This window comes from Hypomesus nipponensis, chromosome 18 (genome assembly GCF_054491055.1).
Source record: "Hypomesus nipponensis isolate SF chromosome 18, ASM5449105v1, whole genome shotgun sequence".
NCBI lineage: Eukaryota > Metazoa > Chordata > Actinopteri > Osmeriformes > Osmeridae > Hypomesus > Hypomesus nipponensis.
Window position 1 is genome coordinate 9,808,883 of NC_140378.1, and position 20,983 is coordinate 9,829,865.

The following is a 20,983-nucleotide window of genomic DNA, read 5'->3' on the forward strand; positions in this document are numbered from 1 at the left end:
CAGTTGAATATTCTTTTAATTTTGTTAGAACAGTATTTGGTATTCTTTGTTGATCATGCACCACTAACTCAATTGTACTGTAACTAAACACAGAACTTGCTTTGAAACAACATGAATGGAATTATGATGTATTTGTGGCAAATGTGAATGACTTCTCGCTTTTTGATAATGTTGCCTGTTCACTTTAGTCATCATAATTAGGATGTTCTATCTTCCAGCACTAATAAAAGTGTTGGAAAAAAGTGTATTTTCTTCCTCATGTTTCCGTCAGTGTACAAAGTAAGCAGAGAGTGGGAACATAAATCAATCCCACAGATTAAAACCCCACGATGGGAGTACAGTTTATGAATCTGATGAATAGATTTCAAAAGATTTTATGTCTGAAGATTATCATGTCTGATAGAACTTCTCATCATCCCGGCTAAACCCTCCATCTCCCACAATCTCTCAATCACCCTGGGATCTGCAACTGTGACCCCTTCATCCTCTGCCAGAACCTTGGGTTTACCATGGATGACGAGCTCTCCCTCACAGCCCACCTTGCTGCAGTCTCCCGGTCGTGTAGATTCACCCTCTACAGCATCCGGAAGATCAGGAGATACCTGTCTGAGCACTCCACCCAGCTGCTAGTCCAAGCACTTGTCCTCTCCAAGTTGGACTACCGCAACTTGCTGCTCGTTAGTCCCCCAGCATGTGCAACCCAACCTCTTCAGAGGATTCAGAACGCAGCAGCCCGCCTGGTCTACAATCTACCCAGACGCTCCCATGTTACCCCGCTCCTCATCTCTCTCCACTGGCTACCCATCACGGCCCGTATCAGATTCAAGACCCTGGTACTGACCTTCCGAGCTGTGAACGGGACTGCACCCGTCTACATCAAGTCTCTCCTGCAACCTTACACCCCCACCCGCCACCTACGGTTTTCTTCAGACAACTGCCTGGTAGTCCCACCGCTCAAGACTGCCCGGTCTCAACACAAGCTCTTCTCCTGTCTGACCCCCCAGTGGTGGAATCAACTCCCCACCTGCATCAGAGACACTGACTCTGTCTCTCCACCTTCAAGAAAAGGCTTGTTCCGGGAGTACAACGGTACTGAGGAATGGTTTGCTTGACCCGAGGTTAGTTTCCTCAAGGATCACAATGACTCTTGCTTAGAGACTTGTTGCTCTTGTGGTTAGTGGTAACTGCGTTACATTCTTGTTCTCGCTGCGATATATTGTTTTTATTGTTGCTTATGTGCTTCATGTTTTGGCTACTCACAATATTTTGGGGCTATCTTGTTGTTATTATCAGTGACCTATGCACTTTGTAAAGCTCTCTTTTGGAAGTCGCTTAGGATAAAAGCATCTGCTAAATGAATAAATGTAAATATGACATTAATTGAAACATATTTCCAAACAATGCATTTCATTTAACTACAGAACTGTTCTACATTTACATTTACATTTAGTCATTTATCAGACGCTCTTATCCAGAGCGACTTACAGTAAGTACAGGGACATTCCCCCCGAGGCAAGTAGGGTGAAGTGCCTTGCCTAAGGACACAACGTCATTTGGCACAGCCGGGAATCGATCTAGCAACCTTCAGATTACTAGCCCGGTTCCCTCACCGCTCAGCCATCTGACTCCCTGTTCTGATAGTATAAGATAATCATGTTTAATCAATTTATGTACAAATACAAAAAATTAAATTCAATGAAACATAATATGGTTTGGTAAAGTCCATTCAATGTCCATTCCTTCCTCTGCAGCAAACAAAGCTCAGTCCTGTGCAGCTGCCATCTTGATGCGGTACTTCCCTGTCATCTCTTGGGGCAGAGGTGTGGTGCCTGGACAGGGTACTTGGCCTTCAACTTCACAGATGCACTCTTTCAGGCAGTATTTCTTGGGCCCAAAATTGGCTGGATTAGAAGCTTCCATTTTGGCAAGAGCCTCCATCTGCAAGACTTCTCTGTAGAACAGAAGGGTGGTGGTGGTGGTGGGGAGGGATAGAATACAAAAATCCAAGAAGGTTAAAGAGTTGCACCTGACAGTTTATAGCTTGGGTCCAGTTATTTGGCATATTCCTAGTTTAATTGTCAGAATATAGAACCGAATAAAGCCAATTGTAAGGGGTAGGGATCAGGATGGAACACTTACTCTGTCTTGCCAAGAATCTTCTTCACATGTTGAGTGATGTGTTTAAAGTCCTTCCCCTCCACATCCACCAGCACCTGCTCACCATCATCTACAGCGGAGATGCCCGAGTTAGACTTCAAACTACCAGATTGTAATGACATATTACCAGCTAATAAATGTGGCTGCATATGTTACAAACCGCACCCAAGTAGAATTTCAAGAAAGGCGACGGTGTCATGTTCTTGAACATAACGATTTGGACCCAAGGATTTTTGTACTGTATTTGCGGTACATTGAAGAACACGAACTTTCTGCAAATCACAAGTCACGTGAACGTATTGTTATTAACCAAGACTAAGGCAGAAATAAATCGACCAAAAAGGTTTAATGTGATGGTTTCACTACCCACTAGACAAGGGCTTGCTAGCCCTAAATACTGACCTTGCTCCTTCGCTGAGCTCTCCACTTGTGTTGTAATTTACCGACATAATCTTGACTCTGTTTTTTAAGACAAGTTCACCTTTCTGGAGGTATTCTAATGTTCGTCTAATGGGAAAACGTCCTTTCATAGGCATCTTCAGGCCTTTATTTACACGCTATATTTGAGAATAATCGCTAAATTAAGTGTACACAGAGAATGTCTAGTGTACAGCATGAGGCGTGTCGTGATGACGTCAAGCAGGCGCGGACTGATGGCGTCAGATATCTCTCCACAATAATGGTTAGTTCTGTCTGTAGTCTGTGGTAGGCTGCTTATTCAAATCGGCAAATATTTCAAATTAAATAGAAAAACAGTGATCGTCTATGAGATGTATAAATGTACCTTTATCAATGCATAGACACATTTATTATTTTTTCACAACTGGACTTTGTGGCCTCAGGAAATAATGTGATACAGAAATGTCAGTTGTTGTCAGTAATGTTTTTGCTAAATGTTGCTCCTTTGAGGTAGAAGAAGCCTGGCTATATAAATGCAGAAACGTAAAAGCCTAAAGGCCTAAATCCTGTCGGTAACTAAATGGTAGGGGTTCTCAGGTCATGAACACAGTTTAGACTCACATTGAACAGGGGTGTCACTCAGAACTAACAGTCACACAAATCAAACCATTATAAAAAGCACTCATGGAAAAACATATAATTAACATTTTGTTTAAAATGTCATACCTCATGAAACACATATGGAAACTGTTTAGGTAAATAGTATAATTTAAGCCACAATATTTAACTTCACACTTTTTAGCATTCACCTGAAAGCATTTAATAAAACGTATTAGCAATGCATGCACATCAATGCAAGAATAATAATAAAAAACAAGTGCCCCCTGTATTTGGGGCAAACATTGACAACACTATAAAACTGGTAAAAAGGGGGCATGCACTCCTTTTAATCAAATTACATGTAGTATAAAGCTTAGTACATAGACATAAACAGTCATTTCAACCTAGAACTTACAATAGGCCTATGCCTTTATTCAAGATAACACTTTTTACCTCTGAAACTGTTACCCTTGTTGATTATGTTAATGTACTAGAGTTGGCATATAGTACTTTAAGTACACTTAGAATAGGAGAACACATTTGCCCACAACAAATTAAGCTTCATGATAAAATGAAACATATCAGATATACACAGAAATACTGAAGGATGGAATACAAACAAAAATATATCTTCAAAGATATCTTCAGCACAAATACTACCAAATTCAATTTGAACCATGTAGTAAGAAACCAAAGAAAAGGCAAATGTTGGAACTGAACAAACACTTTGTTTATATTTGTGAAACTAACAGTATTTAGAAATGATTTTGTCAATGAAAATGGACTGACATCACTGAGTCAGTAGTTGGGGGCTGCCAATGACAAGATGACAACATAGATGCACAGAATAGAAGGACACAGGGTCCAACGCTCTCACAAAGCTTGATTGTCATGAAGGCAAAGGAATGTAGACATGCAGTAATTGTGACAACAAACAATTTAGACAGAGATGATGGTTAAACCATACAGTAAATGTGCAATTTCTTTAGGAAATACCTTAGTCTTAAAAATAAATAAAAGTTTTAATTGTAGAATCTATGAGGATACTCTGTCCAATAACAAAATATGGACAGTTATCACACCAATTAAATTTTGACGCTGTTAATTTAGGAAATAAAGGCAAATGAAAGTGTTTCCTGAATAAACTTGAATTAAAAGTGCACACAGATGGCTTGTCGTTTTAAATACTTTGTACATTAGGTCATGGGTCAAGTTTAGCTGCTCATGGACTAGAAATGTCTTCAGATTTATTTTAATTTTATTTTTTTGTGAAGAAAGTGGATGCCTTTAAAATAAATAACGGCATAAAATCTTAATCTTCAAAAAAAAGAAAAAAAAATGTGTATAATAATTTCAAGTTTGCTAATCTCCATTTTAACATTCAGCCAAGCATTCTTTCCTAGTATACGTTGATTTAATATTACAATTATTGAGATTAGAGGCAGGAGCAAGCAGTAACTGGCGCGGTATACTGAACAAACGTCTCAGCGCATAGAACAAAAGCAGAATGGAAGAATGAAGCAAATATGTACACTCTTATAGAATGCATTTTCTTAAGTATTACTGATAGAGAGAAAGAAGGTTCCAGGGTCAGCTGTCAAGATTCCCCCTTCTGGAGTTAAGTGCTCTGAGCAATGACACCTGGATCAGAGACTCCAAGTCCCCTTATACATCTCTTTCAGGAAACATTCGTAATTTCATCTTTGCAGGACCACAGCTGAGATGCATCACATGCATTGAAATAGTCTGTCTGAGAGTAACACAATCTGAAAGGGATCTCTTTAGGCTGCGGTCATGGGATGGGGTGGAGCAGATTTACAGCTCTTGGGTGGGTAGGGGCTTGGTGGGGGGTCATGCACTGGAGTCAGTGATCTGGCTGTTGTAGTCGGAGGTCTCCATCTTGAGGATGTAGGGGATGATACTGTCGATGGGGACATTGCCAATCAGGCCTGTGAAGAAGAGCTCTTCTGTGATGCTGGAGCTCATCAGACGCAGGGCTGGCAGACGCATCAGGATACGTGTCAACCTGGACAGCCAATCAGACAGCAGGACAGGTCATAATGCTTCCCTGAAAAAAGGGACCAGACAAGGTACAGAGTATCTTCACAGTCAGACAGTGGTGTCATGTTACCTGTATGTGTCATGTGGGTAGGCTTTTTGCACATAATCCTGAAGTTCCATCTGGGCCTTCTCCTGGAACTTCTCAATAGGGTTGCTGCTATTCAGACTTGGATGATCTGTGGGCATGAGACATACAAATAATTGATAGCTGTGATCAGAATATGATACTTTGATACCTTCTGGACACTGGCCATTCATTTGATACTACAATACCAGTCAAAAGTTTGGACACATTGGGAAAATGTGTCCAAACTTTTGACTGGTACTGTATATCTGGACAAAATGTCAGAATACAATGTCAAATGTCACTTACCGGGACTGAAGAGAACTATGGCTTTCAAGTAGGCATACTCATAGCTGTCTGTCCCCATCTTGGCCATGCTGTTGCAGAACTCCTGCAGCTTCCAGATGTGCTCCATCACTAGCTTCACTCTGTCCCCGGACACCTTGTCTGCAGTGGACCCACACACCCAGCTCAGCTAACAACAAGCAATGTTTACTAAATAAATCATATAGATAGATTATTCTTTGTCCTTTTCCAATGAAATGAGTGGCAACAGTGTGTACAGAGCCTCACATAAACACTATATTCTATAACCAATTGACATAATTAGAAAGAATGAAAGGCTGTACTTTGGTGTGTGTATCTGCATGTTGTCTGGGCACGTGTGTAGGTCTGTGCTGAGACTTGAGGCCATACCGTCCTGGATGCTACTCTGCAGGTGGCTGATGATAGCAGCCAGGATAGTGGAGAGGTTCATGATCTGGGCACACTGAGCCAGACCCAGGGTGAACAGCTCATTCCAGCAGGCCCGCACCAGACTGGTGTTACTGTCTGGACTGGGAGACAGAGGCAGGAGGATGGTAGCACTGAGTATTGAACAGTTGGTTAAATACAAGTAGGTGTTACACATCCATCACTTAGTTCTAACATAGTCATACCCACAAACCTCCACACACACACCAATAGTGGTGGTCTGAGTATAATGAACCTGGTATGATGACAGTGTTCTCACCCGAGAGCTGAGAAAGCAGGTATGGAGCGTGCCCAGTGCATGGAGAGGAAGAGGAGGCGGGATGCCGATTCACAGATGTAATGTACATTCAGATACTCAGGAACAGGGCTGGGCATAGTGAGCTGGTACAGAGACACACAGAGACAGGAGGAAGGGTTAAAGCCTGGATAGAGGGATGGAAGAACAATAAAAGAGAAGCGTAAATGAAAGCATAACTGGGTTTAGCTAACTTGTTGATACAGTATTTGGCTATGGTAAAGATAATATTCATAGTTCTAAACCTCACCTTGAAGCCGATGTGTGTGTCTGTGAGCAGCGGCCCTTCCACCTCCATAATGGGGGTCACTTGGTCTTGGCTGATCACCTGGATTGTGGCTCCATCCAAACAGTCCCCCTCCTCCACCAGGTTTTGCCCTGCACCAGCATCTGATGGATTCAGGGCTTTGGCCAGTGTATCAAAGGCACTAAAACAAACATACACATTTTATTTTTTTTGTATTTAAATTCATCCAGTCAATTCATTTGAGAATAAATGCAAATGTCCCTTTTTGTCGATTTAAGAGTATAAATAACAAATGATCATTTATCATTTGCGTCCTCCAGTAACTGCTGAAACAATGTTGCTCTTTTTTGATGCATGACATCCATCAGCAGACAACCCACACACAGACACAAGTTGTCCCAAAGTATCTCACTCAACACACACTCCTCTGCACTACACACTGTGTACCGTGTTATCTCACTGGCAGACTGCTCCTCCTGCAGGCTGTCTGAGGTATCGCCATTGTTCAGAGACTCATTGAGAGAATCTTTAAGGCTGGCCAGTGATGTCACCACATTTGCCAGCGTCCCTAGATCCCCCTGTCCTGGCTCTGCCTGGCGGAAACACACAACTGGTTAGCCACTAACCAAACCACTGGGAATGGTAACTCAACCCAATTCCATATATTCAAGAAGATCAGCAATCTATTTTCACAAAGCCACTAAAAGAAGGCATCAGTTCCATGATTCTAAAAATCTGATTTAAATAAGACTGTACAGGGATCTGATTTTCAATTCAGCACTCTCATTCTAAGATGCTTTGTGAAACCAGGTCCAGACTTGGGGTAAGGACTGGAGGAGAGAACATCTACCTTAGTTCCAGTGGCCAGCAGAAAAGTCCCATCAGCCTGGATGAGCGGCTGCTGGATGTTCACCAGAATCCCAGGGTCCAATAGGTTGGAGCTGCATACAAAGCATAGTACCAGAACCAAGTTCATATGCCTGATGTGTGTGCCTGTGTGCAGACAGATGCAGCATCTTTGTGCCAGATGGTTCATCACCTACCTGGAGCCCTCTCTGTTGGTGATGAAGGTTGGTGTGGCTATGAGAGGGCTATGCAGGTCCTTTCTTATGTATATCTTCTCTGTGGAGGCGGCACAGTTGGCTGGCTTCTCGCGGGGCAGGTCGATAGGCCTCCTTTCACTCTGCACCGCTGAGGGGACAGTACGGAATATGTCCACCAATGTTGTGTTTGTGTTGCACAAGTTAATACTCAAATGTCTGGACCTTCAGTGTTACAGAGGGAGGTGTATAGTAGGCTAGTTGTGTGTGTACAGTATCCATGTGACTGGGTGTGTCTCGGGACTGTATCGTAGCACACGACTCACAATCCATCTTCATCCCCATTTCCAGGCACTTCCTCAGCCGACAGAACTGGCAGCGGTTGCGGTGGTGTTTGTTGATGATGCAATCCTGGTTGCTGCGGCAACTGTAGGTGAGGTTCTTTCTGACACTCCTCTTGAAGAAGCCTTTACAACCTTCACAGCTGACTGCCCCATAGTGTCTCCCTGGAGAAAACAGGAGTTGTGATAGGTGGTTGTTTGTGTGTGTATGTGTGTATGTGTGCACATGTGTGTATTTATACCTGAAGCCTTATCTCCACACACCACACAGTACTCCACAGGCTGAGGTCGGCCTACATCCCCCGACTGCCCCAGTAACCTCTCCACTGAGGCTGCGTCCATGATCTGGAACACAAGAAGACCGACATTATGTGTTATTCAGCACATTCCATCTGTATTTTACTGTAGAGTGGTGGTGTTGTGGTTGTGTTGTGTACCTGTATCCTGCCTGGCACCATGCTGTCTGAGGTGGTGAAGATGAGCTGCTTCTCTGAAGAGGCCAGGATCATCTTGCCTGTCCCAGAACCATCCGCTGTAGTCAGTATGAACTGCTGCTTGGGACCACTGGACCGGTCCATGGCTGTGACGATCTGGATCTTCTGACCTGTTTGCTGGTCCGTTACAATCTGAGAGGAGACACGCAGAGTTAGAGAGAGAGAGAGAGAGAGTTAGAGAGAGAGAGAGAGAGAGAGAGAGAGAGAGAGAGAGAGAAAGAGAGACAGACAGACAGACAGACAGACAGACAGACAGACAGACAGACAGACAGACAGAGAGAGAGAGAGAGAGAGAGAGAGAGAGAGAGACAGACAGACAGACAGACAGACAGACAGACAGAGAGAGAGAACATAATTTAAGAAAACAGAGATTTCGATACCAAAAAATGAACTTTTTGTCAGATCCCAGTAAGAGTGTACAGAGTGTACAGTTGTAGTGTAAGGTAGTGTGGTAGGGTACCTGTATACGCTGTTGTTGTGTGGCAGTGGCCTCAGAAGAGACAATCTGAAAGCGTTGTGACGAGCCACTCATCACTGAGTCTGGAGGGGAGGACTGTGCCTATAATCAAACACACACTAAACATGTACAGAACCTCGTTTACACACCTCATAATGATCGACAGATCCCCATAACAGTTAAACATAGAGCAATGCAAGATCTGAATATTACATGACACATACGGAACATTAAGTACATACCTACAAATACAAACTACTCATGCAACACAGCTGATAAACAAACTGACATACACGTCACACACACACATTCAGTCCCATACTCACTGGCTGCATGCAGGAGGGGAGAGATGCTTGACTGTGCCCTCATTGTGACCCCTCTCCACTGAAGGTTAAGAGTGGCCTCTGTCTCCACGGCAACCGAGGAGACAGAATCGACCAGCCCCCAACAGTCCGCCATACAATCCAGGCAGCTGCATATCGCCTTCGTCTCACAAAGTGAATATCATATTTTAAGGAGGAGCGCTGAATGGGTCAGGGGCATCGTGACCTCGCTCTCTCTTACACACACACACACACACACACACACACACACACACACACACTTCCACACTCACCAAACAGAGAGACACATCACACACTCACACACAGGCAAGTGGGGTTGAGTGTGTCACTTACCTCTGCCACCTTGTCAGAGGCCACTATCTGCTGAGCATGCAGATCTATGTTGGTCGTCATGGTGATGTAAGGTCATTAGTGAAGCCTGTTTGGAGAGTTGCCAAAGATTTGTGTCAACCTCAGAGACAGTGCGATAATCCTTTACTAGAACATATAGGCTACTATGTTCCCGACCAACCTACATAGCTTATATAGTACTATAAGAAAAATAGATTGTGCTTCAATCAAGAACGTTAGTTCAACTTTAAGAGCCCATGTAGGCTATACTTTTTTTCGAAGACTTCCTGCAAGTCTATATCAATTATCCATTTAAGATTGAGTAGCTTAACTCGGAGAGAAAATGGGGTATCCTGCTCTGAATTGCTTAGTTTAATATCCCCTAGCTGTACACTTAATCAGATTTATAAACTCTTACAACATGAGTAGGAGATGGCTGCAGTGCAACTATTTTGGGGTAGCCTAACCGTGCTATCAGTCTCCCGGTAAATGTAGCCAGAAGATCACCACACAATTATTGATTGCATCCTGCCCATTTCCCGGGAACAGTGAGCTTTTTTTGTATGCTCTTGGTGATATGTGATAACTTATCCTCATGCACAACCCACAGTTTGACCCGAGTCCTCTGATCCGCAAATCGATCTCCATTTTTGTAGAGAAGGGTGCCATTATTTTTACAAATCTGACGAAAGGATTCGATTTATTGTTGAAAAACTACAAGACAGTATGCTTACGAACTTTAGAACCTGGCGATAAATGATGAACGAGGGTGTTATCACTTCTGCAGTGAAGATTAGTACTGGCTAAAGCACTAAGCATTCGCCTTTGGACCGTCCGCTCATTGGCTGGACCTACAAGCCAGTCCAGTCTTTCTGACAAATGCATCAAATGCGGAACAAAATGGAGAATGTGGCTATTCGCCAAATCTTTCGATAAATGTAAAACTAATTAAATTGATTGCATACACAGAATTACATATGACATTTTAAACAGATATTTAGATTAATAAATTCATCTTATGAACTACAATATGCAATCCACTCATGCCACCATTTTCCCCGAGATGGCAAAGGTAAAAGGGTCGAGTTCAACTGCGCTAAACTGACTGGCTAATGTTAGCCAGCTGACATAACTATTGCATATGCAATAGTTACTACAATATCCTCGTTTTACATTTTACATAGCCTACACCTCATGTCAAATGGAATACACTAATATGATGCTGCATAAATCAAAGGCATGAGGGCTAGCCATTTTAATAATTAAGTGCAGTCAAACACCAAGACGCGCGAAGCACGACCGTGCCGCAAATGACGTTCATTCCCGGCCTGGGGGAAGAGACTGGGGAAGAGACTCGCTACAGGGAGCCCGCCTGACAGCCTAAACATGCTCTTTTTGGCTATTCTGTGTCTCCATTCCTTTTAAATAGCCTTAAACTAAAGACAAAAACTTACCCCGTGCACAAAGATTGTAGGTCGTTATTCTCTGATTATTTTAAAATTATTTGTTTTTGTTTTTCTTCTATGAAAGGTCATAGTTCGTGACCCCGTAACGCCGGCGTGTTTGGAGTTTTTTCTTCCTTCTTTCTCACCCTGCGCTTTTTTCTCTCTCCAAGCGCACAGTGCAACGCAAACCAGACAGCGCTGACGTCAGCCTGTCTGCTTCTTTTGTGAAGGGCCATGAAGGCCGGGCAAGTGTTGAGAAAATGGAAGGTTAATTGCTTTTAAAAACGGAATTCCACTAAAGTGAAATAAAATCCTAGGCTACATAGTTTTTGTCGTTACTCAGAGGGAGGCTTTAAAAAAAAAAAGTTTTCAAATGTCGACGTTATGTGCGCTTGCTTTGTTTTAAAATATATTTTCTTATAGGTAGCCTACATATCTTATCATCTAAAATATACATAAATTAATAGATTCACTATTATTATTATTAATAAGCTACTTTTCAGCAGCAATATTATTTGGTCCTCTATTTATATCTCTCATTGAATACATCCTGTTAAACACATGGCCTGATATAATTTAATGTTCTGGATAGAACATAACATGTTTTTATACATTATTGTATACACTTATGTTCAGTTTATATCCCTATAAGGATGGCTCGGTATTAATACAAGGGCCTTAGTCAAGTTCATAAGATTTCTTACTCCTATGCAGGGTTGGGGCAGCTGAATGTGAAACGGTATCCTTTTCAGGACAGTGCATTTGAATAAACCTCTGTTACCATCAGTTATAATCAAGGTGGAATAGTAGTTTAAAATGTAATTTTGTATCAGTGACACTATTGGCAATCACAGGTCTTCAAACGCGTACACTACTGATAAAGTCCACACGATGTCGCATTTGGCCTACCATGAAGAACAGAATATCTGCGCCAACGTTTTGAACAATGTGACAGAGACCGACAGGATCTTTATAGTAATATGTAGTCTAGTCCTACACGATACAATGTCATTTTTTTTTTTTTACACTATCAGTGCTGCACATTGACCCAAAGTATATCCGTGATCATAAAACTCTAACAATGTTTGCTTGTCATTTACAACCGAGGTCTTTCAGTTGGACCATGGCTGTGATGGAAAGTGTTCAGTGGGAGGGGCTGTTGGAACAAACAAGAAATTATGTTGGCAAGTCGACTGGCTAATCATCGTATCCCTTTTTTCCGCCTAAGCATGTGATATATGCGGATGCTTCTGCGAGTTGTCTGTTTATTTTTGATGTCGCATAGCTAGAAAATGTTATGGGAAGGACAACCAGTGAATAAGACAAGGTATGTGAAACCCACTGTGATTTGTACGATTTTCGTAGCTGCATAGTCCCATTCTGGATGTGACTGCGGCAGGGTACCACTCGACCGTTAAGATTGGCACTTCCAACATCCCAGGGCCAGGAAAATCGGAGAATATCCCACAAAGGGCAACGCATTTCAACACGACTACAAGGAAAGATTCTTATGGTGATTGAGTGAAAGTTACATTTGGTTATTCAGATTCTTAGTAAGAACTGGTAAAGGGGTAAATTGTGGAGCTTTCATTGGGTGCTGCAGTGTGGAGGTTGGAAGGAGGTCATGGTGGGGCGGGGGTGGTGGGTGTGTAAGCCCCGCTTCGGGAAGCGGGGGGGCGGGTTTGGTTTCCTACCTGTCATTTGTGTTGTGATAGTAAGTGCAGCCTTGTTAGCGCTGTTGTTTGTGGACTCTATCGAGTCATGGGCCATGAAAATGAACACAGTGGTGGAGGCTCAGGGAGGTATCATACCTCCTCAAAGTGTGCCCCCGACTAGGCCCGAAGAATACCTGCTCATGCCCAGCCCTTTGGTCTGTCAGCGTGCCAAACCGTACCTCATGGTCATGGTCACCTCTGCACCAGCTAATCAGAGGGCTCGCCAGGCCATTCGAGACACCTGGGGTGGGGAGGTGGAGGTCAAGCGCTTGCGAGTCATGACCCTGTTCATGGTGGGAGTGGCCTCTGACCCTGGACTCTCCAAGCTGTTGATAGAAGAAGCCCGTGAGCGAGGAGACCTGATCCAAGGACGCTTTGTGGACAGCTACTCTAACCTAACCCTGAAGACTCTCTCCATGCTGGGATGGGCCCGCCGCTTCTGCCCTCAGGCACACTTCACGGCCAAAGTGGATGATGATGTACTCTTCAATCCAAGCGCCCTCCTGCACTTCCTGAACAGAAGCCGTAACCCCTACGAGCAAGGGGACTTGTACCTGGGCAGGGTGCATCTTCACGTGGCCCCAGACCGTGACCCATACAGTAAGCACTACCTCCCCGCAGGAGCCTACCCTCCCTCCGTTTTCCCAGACTACTGCAGCGGTACAGCCTATGTCATGTCCCGCTCGGCTTTGCTCAAGATCTCCTTGGCAGCAGCCGCCTCACCCCTGTCTACCCCTCTGCCTCCCGAGGATGTATTTGTGGGACTTTGTGCCCGTACTGCTGGGGTGCTGCCCTCCCATTGCCCTCTCTTCTCCGGCGGCCCTTCAGTGCCGTATGGGCGCTGCTGCTACCAGGCCATGGTGTCCATCCACCACATCCCACCCAGAGAGATGCTCCGCTACTGGGCCGACGTCCACTCTCCACCTCCTTGTTCCTGGCTGGGCGTACGCACATCCCTGGGGGTCTGTAAAGTCAGGGCCTTGCTGGGAACTGCTTTAGGAATGGCTCAAGGTTTGTAATGGTGTGTTGGGATAAACCAGCGTGTTGCTTCTCGCTGCAATACTGTGAATAGCACAAGCGCTCTGCTTCATAAGGTATGAGAAACCACTGTGCACTTTTTATAGCTTGATTTAAAGATGTACTTGAATTTATTTTGTGATGAATGGAAAGGATGGACTATTTGTTAAAGCTAAAAGAAAGGTACTTAATTGGAACTGTTTGATGCTCTGGTTATGATTGAGACCACACACACATATTCTCGATTGAATCACACTGTAGAAACAGTATGTTCCTAAGCCAAAATGCAAATGCTAATATACTACAGGATATATGCATGCCATTAGTATAAATAAAGCCTTTTAGTTAAGGGCTTACCTTGTGTCTTGAGAGCTTATGTCCTGTACAGTATATCCACTCCAACCTTTGTTTTATTCAGAAAATTAAGAAGTTATTAAAATCAGGTGCACGATGTAATGGTTAGAACACACACCTAAAGTATAATAGTTATCCATTAAAGGGCATTGCATTGATACTTATCAGGCATAGGCAAAAGCATACCAACTTAAGTTGCACACAGTTTGGTTGTACTGACAATGCTTTACACAAGACAGCATAAAAATACTACCTGTACATGATAGCAGGCTCTCACCAAATGAGGAATTATCAGCTACAATGCAGTAAGCAAGCAAAACGATATAACTAAATTACTGAAGTTTGTTTCTGTCTTTTCAAAACATTACACTCTTCATCCAAAAAGTATAAATTGTGTTGACTAACTTTCCATGTAAGTAAATCGTTTATTTATCTGTTTATTTAAAATGAATGAAAGACCAGGTGGATCAGAAAAAAGTGTTCCTAGGTGGCTATTTAGTTGTGTGAAGAACAGTGGAAGAGAACAAATATATTTTAATACTAAAAAGGAATAGACAAACTGTCAACTCGTTATCTAAACCTGCAGGTTCTTCAGCTCTCCACCGCCCAGATGGAGCAGCAACATTGTTCAGATGAGATAAACAGCCAAGGGCACCCTGAACAGCAGCATTTGTATCCATGCTCTATTAACTTATGTAACTGTGGTGTTAAGCAAGTAGGCTGCGAGTAATGGACAGGAACTGAATAGATTTTCTGGTCTGTTGTTTGACCATGGGTTGGGTGGTTTGACTTTTGTCAGCCAGTGGCAGAAAGGGGGGTTCAGTACTGCTGCAGAGCAGGGAAAGGCCTTGGGGCAGGGGTGTCGAATCCTGGTCCTCAGAGGCCGCTGTCCTGTATGTTTTAGATGTTTCCCGGCTCCAACACACCTGATTCAAATGAATGGTCGTTATCAGGCTTCCACAGAGCTTAATAACAACCCATTCATTTGCCTTAGGGGGTACACTGGATCACACAACCTGACACAAAGAATATTCCATGGTGAAGTGTAAAAAGGAAGTCAGAAATGTCATTTCAGTTCATCAGTTGTGATCACTGAACAGCTATATTTATTTCTGTGGGCTATATAGACAGCAGTTATTGGATGGCAACCTGGTAGTTTAATTAATCCAACACCTCAATTGACACAATGGTAATCCTAGTGTAATCTCAATGTAGACATGCTTTAGAAATATTTCTCTACCAAGCGTGTGTGGGTGTGATTGCATATGTGTTTATGATAAAATGGATTGGTCACAAATAAAACATGTCAAGTTGCTTTAAGAGCTGCAAATTAATTGTCTTTTCTGAAAAACACAGTTGCTCACATTTGTCACCATTTGAGTCGCTTCTTAAAAGAGGAAGTGAAAAGGAATTTTGTCAGTTTGCAATGTATTTTGAAACATCAATAACAATCACCAAGTAGAACAGGTTTGACGACCGACATTCCTTCAGGCATTCCTAACAAATTATTATTGAATGAATGTGTTCATCAACAGTAAACGGAACTGTTGATACTGCAGATCAAATCCTTAAAATCCCATACACACTGGGCATGTGCAGGAAATTGACATGGCCTAGTTTAGGCTATTAATGGTAACGTAGCAACACCCCAGTAGCGTTCCTCCACATTCCAATTTCACACAGGATGACCAAGTGTCAAGTTTTCAAATGGTTCCTTTGTACCAAAGTCGAAAGACAAGTCCATTAAAGGGCAGTTAGGTGTTCTCTCACATAAAACACAAAAAAAAATTCCTATTTCCTGAACCTGTCCAGTGCAGAATTCTGTCCAGAGAAAGTTTTGTTTTTCTTCTCTTTTTCTTTCCTTTCCTTTTCCATCTTCATCCTGTCTTCCACTGTTTTCCTTATGTCATCCTGAGGAGAGAGAAATGGGTTAGAGGGGAGCAGGGACATTAGGATACTTCATCTCTGAATTGTCAGACAACTCACCCTCTGGTCCTCATGAGCCACTTGCTTCTTGCGCTTTTCGACCTTTCCACTCGAACTCCGACCTTTGGTCTTATGCCTAGGAGTGAACTTCTCCTTGGTCTGTGGGTCATAGCCCTGGATACAGAAATACACACATATTTCATGGTGCTCTTTTCTGTCCTTTATGATGAATCAAATATTTTTTATATATAATATATTTGCAGACAGCCGCCAAGCAACTGACCAGAGCCTGGACCTGGTCCTGGTGCCGTTGTTCCCATGTGGCCTTGTCAACCTGGCTTAGCGTTCCTGGGTCCAGACATATCAGCTCTGGCTGAACCTTTTCCAGCAAAGCCTTGACCTCCCACTCTTGCCTCTGCTTAGCACTCCGGTAAGGGTTGGCATCCAGGCCATCAAAGTTAGGCTCTCCAGCACCTACAGGGTGGGGGGAAGGAGGGTAGAGTAGAAAGATAAAGAAACTCCTGTCAGTCCCAGACTTTCAAATACCATATGTGGCAGATGTTTTTACTTGTTTAGTGCATACTGACCTGGTACAACCATGCTTGTGAAGCCATCTCCATGTCCCACCCCAAGGATATCTTCAAAAGGGCAGAAATGGACACCCCACACCGACCCTCTCACCCGGTGGGCCATGTAGGGCTTTGTCACTGGGGTGCTCCATACATCTCTATAGACCTGCAGAATAAACAAACCCATGATCTCAGAAACATTCACATTGAATCCTCCTTTTTGTGATCCAGGGACCCGTTCTCCTCACGTCACTTATTACATCCGAGGTCAGATGACACATCCAAGATTACATCGTTGCGCTAATTCAGTTCTTCCAACACCCTTGTTGTTTATGATTAGTATAGCTGGATTGAGTTATGTGTTGGTCTAAAAGGGGGTACGTATCGATAGTAGAAACCTTAATCAGCAACCCTGCTATTTGCTGCTCACATAAGTCTATGGCTGCTCACCATGGCCAACAGAGCCAAAGCTTGCTCGAATGTTACTCAGAATTTGAAGATTTAATCAGAAAGGCAGGGAACACCTCAAAGTCTGCAAAATCCAGGAGAGGGCTGGCAATAAGTAGCAGACAAATTAAATGTAGCGATGTTTGATGTTTTATCGCTTATTACAGTAGGCTAGGCCCATTTGTCTTTGTATTTTCTTATTTTAATAATTACTTTGTTTGTCATCTATTGTCATAATTTAATGTGGTTTCGACAAATTAATTATGTAAATGACACCCTCACGAGGCTATCTCTCAAAAAGTATAGTAGCCTGCTGCCTCGCTGTGTAAATTAGATCACTCAATGTGCAATTAATATTCAATTCTGCTAATTATTTATGCACCTTCTGCAATAGGTTGTTGTCGCAAAAACCGACAAGACATGGCTGTGACAGACTTCCTGTTTCACCTCTGCTTGTAAAGCCGCAATCAAATCTCCTTTACATAAAGCCTGCTCCGGAGCAGGTTTAAGCTGACGTACCTGTTGCTATGACAGCAAGTCCAGGAAGAACCGAACAATCCAAGATCATGACAAATCGTCAACAATCAAATCCAGCCAACTGAGTTAGCGACGTACGGGGAACGGGCCCCAGGTCTACATCCCCTTCTGCGGTCACCCGTTTATGTTCTAGAAGAGACTAACCTGGACTATGTCTCCTGTGGCAGCTGACAGCAGTCCCCTCTGGCTCAGAGACAGACAAGAAGCTCCCGCAGGTAGGAAGTAGGACTGGAGTGGCTTAAATGCTCTGAGGTCATACACTTTCAGTTTCTTGTCCATGCCTGATGTCACCATGTACCTGCAGAGACATAAAGTAAGAATGTCACAGGAAGGCCCTCTGATGGGCATCAAGAGAATGGCAGCATACAATTAACCAGAAACACCCCTAGTTTTAGGGTTGTTGTTACTCACGTGCCCGACTTGTCAACGGTGACTGAACGCACCCCACCCTGGTGACAGAGCATCTTGACGAGGGACTCCTTCTGATTGGGTGACCAGAGGGTGACTGTGCCATTGGAGTGGCCTAGGTGGATAATGGCATTGTGGGGGTTCTGGCTCATCACATCCAGCCGGCCAGACTTTGTGCAGATGGCTGCCACCTCCTTTCCTACAGACACATCCAGGTACTGCAGGAAACCTGTGGCACTCTGATCCGAGTGGTGGGAGAAAATAAACAATTAACAGATGAACATTACAGCATAGTTAATCCACTGAAGGATGTGGATGTAATTTAAAAGCCCTAGAGAACTGGCGAATGCATCACAAAGTGTAAAACATATGCAGATCATACTATGTAGCAGATCGCCAAAACATTTCTTAATAACCACTGAACTCACTGCTGTAGCCAGCAGGAAATGGTAGGGGAGAAACTGCATGCGGAGGACATCATTAAACTTCCGGATGCAATGAAGCTCAATGCCGTTGTTGTCATAGATATACAACCACTTTTTCTGGGCCACTGCAAACATTGCCTCACTGTGAAGCCACCTAAAGGACAAAGAGAGGGTAGCAGAAGATGATTTAATTAGGGGGAAGGTGGTAAATGCTTTGTGTGTTTCTGTCTGCTGGCACATAAGGACTCACTTGACATCATTAACTGTCTCCATCACATTCATTTCACACATAAGCTGTTTAGACTGCCAGTCCAGACAGGTCACATGACCTCTCCTCCCACCAAGCAGTAGGTGTCTGAGGAAGGAAAAGTACATGTGAATATAAAACATCACATTCATTGTTGGTAACATTGACTAGGAACACATTTATTGTTGGCAACATTCACTATGAACACAATTGTGTCATCTACATCAATAAAGAGCTGTTCTTGAGTACGAGGTGACACTGACCGTCCAGTTTTGCTGTAATCAAGACGGTATGGCCCAAACTGAGACAGGTTCAAGTTGAAGTACTGGGGAGAATCATTGAAACACATTTTGTGAACTAGTACGGTTGAGGCAATATAACTGGTGTTTTTTTTTTTCTCTATATCACATCTCACCTTTGCCCCTGATGTTATATCCACCGCATCAGCAATGTCTTCCTGTGAGATGGTGCAAGTGTCCTCATCCTCATCTCCCTCCAAGAACCTGACAACAGAAGGAAGTAGGTAATTCCAGAGAGATTTTCTAGGAACACGCTCTCCACACTGACAACAGTTCCAGGATTTGGATGGCACAAGTACATTTACATTTTACATTTTGCAGACGCTCTTATCCAGAGCGACTTACAGTAAGTACAGGGACATTCCACCGAGGCAAGAAGGGTGAAATGCCTTGACCAAGGACACAACGTAATTTGGCACGACAGGGAATTGATCCGGCAACCTTCAGGTTACTAGTCCAATTCCCTAACTGCTCAGCCACCTGACTGCCAAGTAGTAGTTCTTGTAGATGACAGTGACAGAAGAATTACCCAGCATCCTCTGGAAGGAGAAGGTCATGGCGTGCAGCTTGTTTCTGAGCAAGTTCTGAGGCTGCTTCTGAACGATCAACAATATCTCTGAGTTTATACTGCAGTCGAGGAGGCTGAGACAACAGGAAACGGAGAGAGTATTAAAGAAGATTAAGGGAGGCGATCTGCTCTTTGATTATGATCATAGTCCTGGTAGGGAGTAATGCAAGTGTCGAACCAGTTTCCCTTTTTCTCCTCTCTGGAACTTCTTCAGGTTTTCCTCTGGCACAGGTGCAGAACCAGGGAATGGGTCTGATTTCTGAGGGGGTTCATACAACAATCGTATACAAAGCCAATTGGCCAGTGACATAAATTTAACAAAGGTTGGAAATGTCTAATGTATTCTCATATTTATTGACGACTCACCCCTGATATAAATTTGTTTCCTCCTCTTTCCTCTTCACGTTCTCGTCTCTTTTTCGCCCCTTCCATCCTTGCAGGGTTCTCCCTCTGTAGCAGAACATGCTTGGTCTTACCTTCATTCTGTCCTTTATGATCTTCCTTCCCTCCGTCTTCCTCAGTGCCCTGCCAGTATCTCTTGGCAGACTGCTGCAGAAAACAAATACATTCGGAGAGCAAAAGAAACAGTCAATAGGGACACCTAAAAGTATTATATCTATTAGTAGTGGTGTTTTAACGTGTGCTCGAAGCTAGCCATTTAACTGGCTTTATTTCAACGTCCAGTGGAATGAGTCCACAGATAACTTTAATCTGAATTGAAGATAAATTATTCTTCTACTTATAGATTATTATTTAATTTTTAAGATAGGCTACCTTTTCCTTTTTCCCCACGTGTGTAGTGTCCAACGCTTTCTCACCGGGCGCCGCCATCTTTGTTGTGTTAGTTTTTACTTCCGCTTACACGGAAGAAAATCTGAATACGTCATTTGGCATTATTCACCCTTTTATTTATTCGAGACTGTATGCTTACAGGTCAATCTTCATTTTACTTAAAATGTAATTTTGGGGGGAATTATTTTTGTGTGATTAGGCAAGAGTTGCACCACCCCACTTGTTTCCATGGAGATCACAAAAACTTTGAATGTTGTTCCCTTTAACTAATCATATGACCTAAATCACTTTAATCTACTGTACAAAACAGATTAGAAATGGATTCCATGTCCAACGGCTTGAAGACTCAACAAATGTAATATGTAATAAGGACTATAAAGTAGTCAGGACTATATAGCTTCCATCTTAGGTAGCATATATTCAATTTATCTTGCATAAGATTGCCTACAAGAGCATTCCACTTTCCCTCTCTGTTGCTCTGCTCTGACACGCCATTAATGTGAAGGTGAAATAAGAGAAGTGTGTGCAAAGGTGACTCACATACCTTTTTAAATACCTCAAGCTTTCATTTTTTTGTCAGAAAACGTTCATTGTTGCACACTGAGAGAGAGAGAGAGAGAGAGAGAGAGAGAGAGAGAGGGAAAGAGAGAGA

The 20,983-nt window shown here is 43.2% G+C and overlaps 4 protein-coding genes across 7 annotated transcripts; 1 reads left to right on the top strand and 3 right to left on the bottom strand.

The window, feature by feature from the left end:
* Nucleotides 1-1,632: 1,632 nt before the first annotated feature.
* Nucleotides 1,633-2,797, bottom strand: mrps25 (mitochondrial ribosomal protein S25). The gene is made up of 4 exons (XM_084680835.1): nt 2,560-2,797; nt 2,323-2,429; nt 2,140-2,227; nt 1,633-1,951 (listed from the first exon to the last, which is right to left on the bottom strand). The coding sequence occupies exons 1-4, from the start codon at nt 2,691-2,693 to the stop codon at nt 1,762-1,764; spliced, it is 519 nt and encodes a 172-aa protein (XP_084536961.1). The 5' UTR covers nt 2,694-2,797; the 3' UTR covers nt 1,633-1,761.
* A 679-nt stretch (nt 2,798-3,476) lies between these two features.
* Nucleotides 3,477-11,180, bottom strand: nr2c2 (nuclear receptor subfamily 2, group C, member 2). 4 transcript variants are annotated; one of them, XM_084680881.1, is made up of 15 exons: nt 11,037-11,180; nt 9,235-9,670; nt 8,912-9,010; nt 8,395-8,583; nt 8,200-8,302; nt 7,943-8,122; nt 7,620-7,767; nt 7,427-7,517; nt 7,024-7,169; nt 6,580-6,757; nt 6,294-6,415; nt 5,978-6,117; nt 5,591-5,728; nt 5,288-5,393; nt 3,477-5,182 (listed from the first exon to the last, which is right to left on the bottom strand). In XM_084680881.1, the coding sequence occupies exons 2-15, from the start codon at nt 9,241-9,243 to the stop codon at nt 5,008-5,010; spliced, it is 1,824 nt and encodes a 607-aa protein (XP_084537007.1). In that variant the 5' UTR covers nt 9,244-9,670; nt 11,037-11,180; the 3' UTR covers nt 3,477-5,007. The 4 variants fall into 4 exon arrangements, with proteins under 4 accessions (XP_084537007.1, XP_084537008.1, XP_084537009.1 ...); XM_084680882.1 differs by having other exon boundaries at nt 8,912-9,027; XM_084680883.1 differs by lacking the exon at nt 11,037-11,180 and having other exon boundaries at nt 8,912-9,027; nt 9,586-9,669.
* Nucleotides 11,181-12,147: 967 nt separating this feature from the next.
* b3galt4 (UDP-Gal:betaGlcNAc beta 1,3-galactosyltransferase, polypeptide 4) lies at nt 12,148-15,054 on the top strand. The gene has a single exon (XM_084681183.1). It carries the CDS (start codon nt 12,652-12,654, stop codon nt 13,759-13,761), a length of 1,110 nt encoding a protein of 369 aa, XP_084537309.1. The 5' UTR covers nt 12,148-12,651; the 3' UTR covers nt 13,762-15,054.
* Nucleotides 15,055-15,182: 128 nt separating this feature from the next.
* On the bottom strand, nt 15,183-20,429 carry wdr46 (WD repeat domain 46). The gene is made up of 14 exons (XM_084681182.1): nt 20,314-20,429; nt 19,906-20,088; nt 19,718-19,798; nt 19,501-19,613; nt 19,088-19,175; nt 18,936-18,997; nt 18,676-18,780; nt 18,429-18,579; nt 18,004-18,239; nt 17,737-17,890; nt 16,627-16,774; nt 16,323-16,513; nt 16,100-16,213; nt 15,183-16,024 (listed from the first exon to the last, which is right to left on the bottom strand). The coding sequence occupies exons 1-14, from the start codon at nt 20,368-20,370 to the stop codon at nt 15,905-15,907; spliced, it is 1,803 nt and encodes a 600-aa protein (XP_084537308.1). The 5' UTR covers nt 20,371-20,429; the 3' UTR covers nt 15,183-15,904.
* Nucleotides 20,430-20,983: the final 554 nt, after the last annotated feature.